A 2,398-nucleotide genomic window follows, 5' to 3' on the forward strand; every position below is an offset into this window, starting at 1 on the left:
ACCGAGCCCGTTGAAATATACCCGCGGGAAAGCCCGACAGGACCGATTCCCACCCCTAGGTTAGGTGCCTTCTCACATTCGTACCGGGTGCTAACAGATAGCGAGGGCTAACAACACTTTAAACGGGTGCTACTAGCCGCTTTCTTATTTTCCATGGAACCTCCCACCCTACTTACCTTTTTGTTTGAACCCCACCCTACTTACCTAGCAATTGTAATTTGTCTGATCAGATTGTCATCTATTATATAAAACAGAAGGAGAAATGCTGACTGAGAGGGTGTTTGATTTTTGCACTTATTAAGTGATTTTCACTTAATAAGTGCGGGCCGGCAATTTTAGGTCGTTTGTTTTTTCACTTAATAAGTGAAAATCACTTGTAAGTGATGTCAAAGTAAGTGCAAAAAAGTAAGCTCCAAGTTGGAGCTTATTTTTTTGCACTTACTTTCTAAGTGCTAAAAAAGACATATAAGACCTAAGCAAAATAAAAAATTACCACATAAATCCTTAATATTAAAACCTCGTAATCCGTTATATTTAAAGCAACACACGACTCCTCACTCCCCAGGCTTTCTTGTTTTGCTGCTCACCAATAAAGTATAGATAGAAAAGTTGAAAATAGGCTACTAAAGTGTTATAGGTTTGAAAGAGAACGGTTTGTGTTGTGGTAGAATTCCCAAAACCACCTTTTTTTTAGTTGAAAGACCCAAAACCACCTAAACCCTAATATAATAATAATAGACAAAACCTATCTATTAATGTTAGAGAGGTTTACCTATTAAAAAGACATACCTATTAATAACCATCTACAACCCTAAACTCTATACCTATTGACAAGCACCAAAAACCCTAAAATCTAAAAAGTTGGTTGTGAGAAAGGAAGGAACAACCGGGTGAAGAAAGAGCTAGAGAGAGAAGAAGACACCTAATAAGGTACTCCATAAGTTTTTCTTATTATTTAATTAATTTATTGTTTGGTTGATATGTCTTGTCTCCATCATAGTTTTTTTAGATTAAATAAGTTATGCAATTAATTACTAGTATAATATTATTTTATCTTTTTGTTATTCATTCATCATAGTTTTTTACATCATCAAAGAGAATATATAAACAAGGTCATTCATCATAGTTATTTTACATTATTCATTAATTAATATATAAACAAGTTCAATTCATTAAAAAATATTATGGTTTTTATGTTATTCGTACATTATTTATTGAAGATGAAATATTTATATAAACAAGTTCAATTCATTATTGAAGATGAAATACTTCGGTAAAAATCATCTCAAAATCTATTAAATCTTTTTGTGTTGTTTACTTTGTATGAGAAGAATGTCGAAGCTAAATATTGTTCGTAAAGAGTCTGCCGAGAAAGAGACAAAAAGAAATATGCAAATCTGGAAATTGAATCCGGCAATGGAGAAAGATTTCATCGATTTATGTTTGGAGTCGGTTGGGGTGTTTGGTTACGCTGGAAGTTCTCTAAAAAATTGGTCTAACATTATCAGTGTATTGAATAACAAATACAATCAGAACTTTGACCAAAAGACCCTTAAGAATAAGTGGTGTTCTCTGAAGAGTGGGTATATGGTTTGGAGACAACTCACACATAAGACTGGTCATGGTTACAACGCTGATCAAGGAACATTCGATTGGCCCGAGGAGATATGGAAAACTTTAATTGAGGCAAGTAGCATATTTAAGATAAAGACTAGTTTATTAAGTTTAGTATAACGTAAGTAATAATTTAATTTCTTTCCTTTTGCATGTACAGAAAGATAAGAGGGTTGCAAAGTTTAGAAATCAACCTTTAAATCATTTTAAGGAGTTGGAGCAACTCTTTGAGGGTACACTCTCAACTGGAGAAACGGCTTATAGTCCCATTCTATTTGATCAAGATGTGCATGATGATACATTAAAGGATGACAATGATAAAATCACTTCTAATGAAAGTGAAACTTTTGTGGATCTTGACAAAGATGATTATTTTTCAAAAAATAATGATCCTTATGTGGAAGATATTTCTATTTCACAAAGTCCTACTCTTGAAAGGTCTCAAGGTTCAGGAAAAAGAAAAAGAGCAAGTGCGGAGTACAGTGAATTAATTGGAATAATGCGCTCTCATCTTGAAGGGTCCAAAGCCGATAGAGAAATTTTAACAAAGAAAATCGAACAAGAACTTAAAGAAGGCGTAGAAGCCAAAACTTATTCTGTTGATGAATGTCTTAAGATTATAAATGCAATGAAGGTCATACCTGATGTTCAATTAGACAAAAAAGTTTATGCTGCTGCTACAATCATACTTTGTAGAAACACTGAATTGCGAAAGGCTTTCATGATGCAAGAAGACGTAGATGATAAGGTAGTCTTTTTAGAAGAACTAGTGAAACAATCGTAG

At 33.3% G+C, this 2,398-nt stretch overlaps 1 protein-coding gene across 1 annotated transcript; it reads left to right on the forward strand.

The window, feature by feature from the left end:
• Positions 1-1,332: 1,332 nt before the first annotated feature.
• LOC147566892 (uncharacterized) lies at positions 1,333-2,398 on the forward strand. The gene is made up of 2 exons (XM_086656014.1): positions 1,333-1,686; positions 1,775-2,398. The coding sequence occupies exons 1-2, from the start codon at positions 1,333-1,335 to the stop codon at positions 2,396-2,398; spliced, it is 978 nt and encodes a 325-aa protein (XP_086512140.1).

Source organism: Eschscholzia californica, unplaced genomic scaffold (assembly GCF_041429995.1).
Source record: "Eschscholzia californica isolate CP2 unplaced genomic scaffold, dmEscCali1.0.p SCAF_1, whole genome shotgun sequence".
NCBI classification, from domain to species: Eukaryota; Viridiplantae; Streptophyta; class Magnoliopsida; order Ranunculales; family Papaveraceae; genus Eschscholzia; species Eschscholzia californica.

Excerpts from the sequence above, each read along its gene's own strand:
- LOC147566892 (XM_086656014.1), top strand. The coding sequence starts at position 1,333 with ATGTCGAAGCTAAATATTGTTCGTAAAGAGTCTGCCGAGAAAGAGACA. Across the intron at positions 1,687-1,774 it reads TATGGAAAACTTTAATTGAG|AAAGATAAGAGGGTTGCAAA; the intron begins GCAAGTAGCATA and ends TTGCATGTACAG.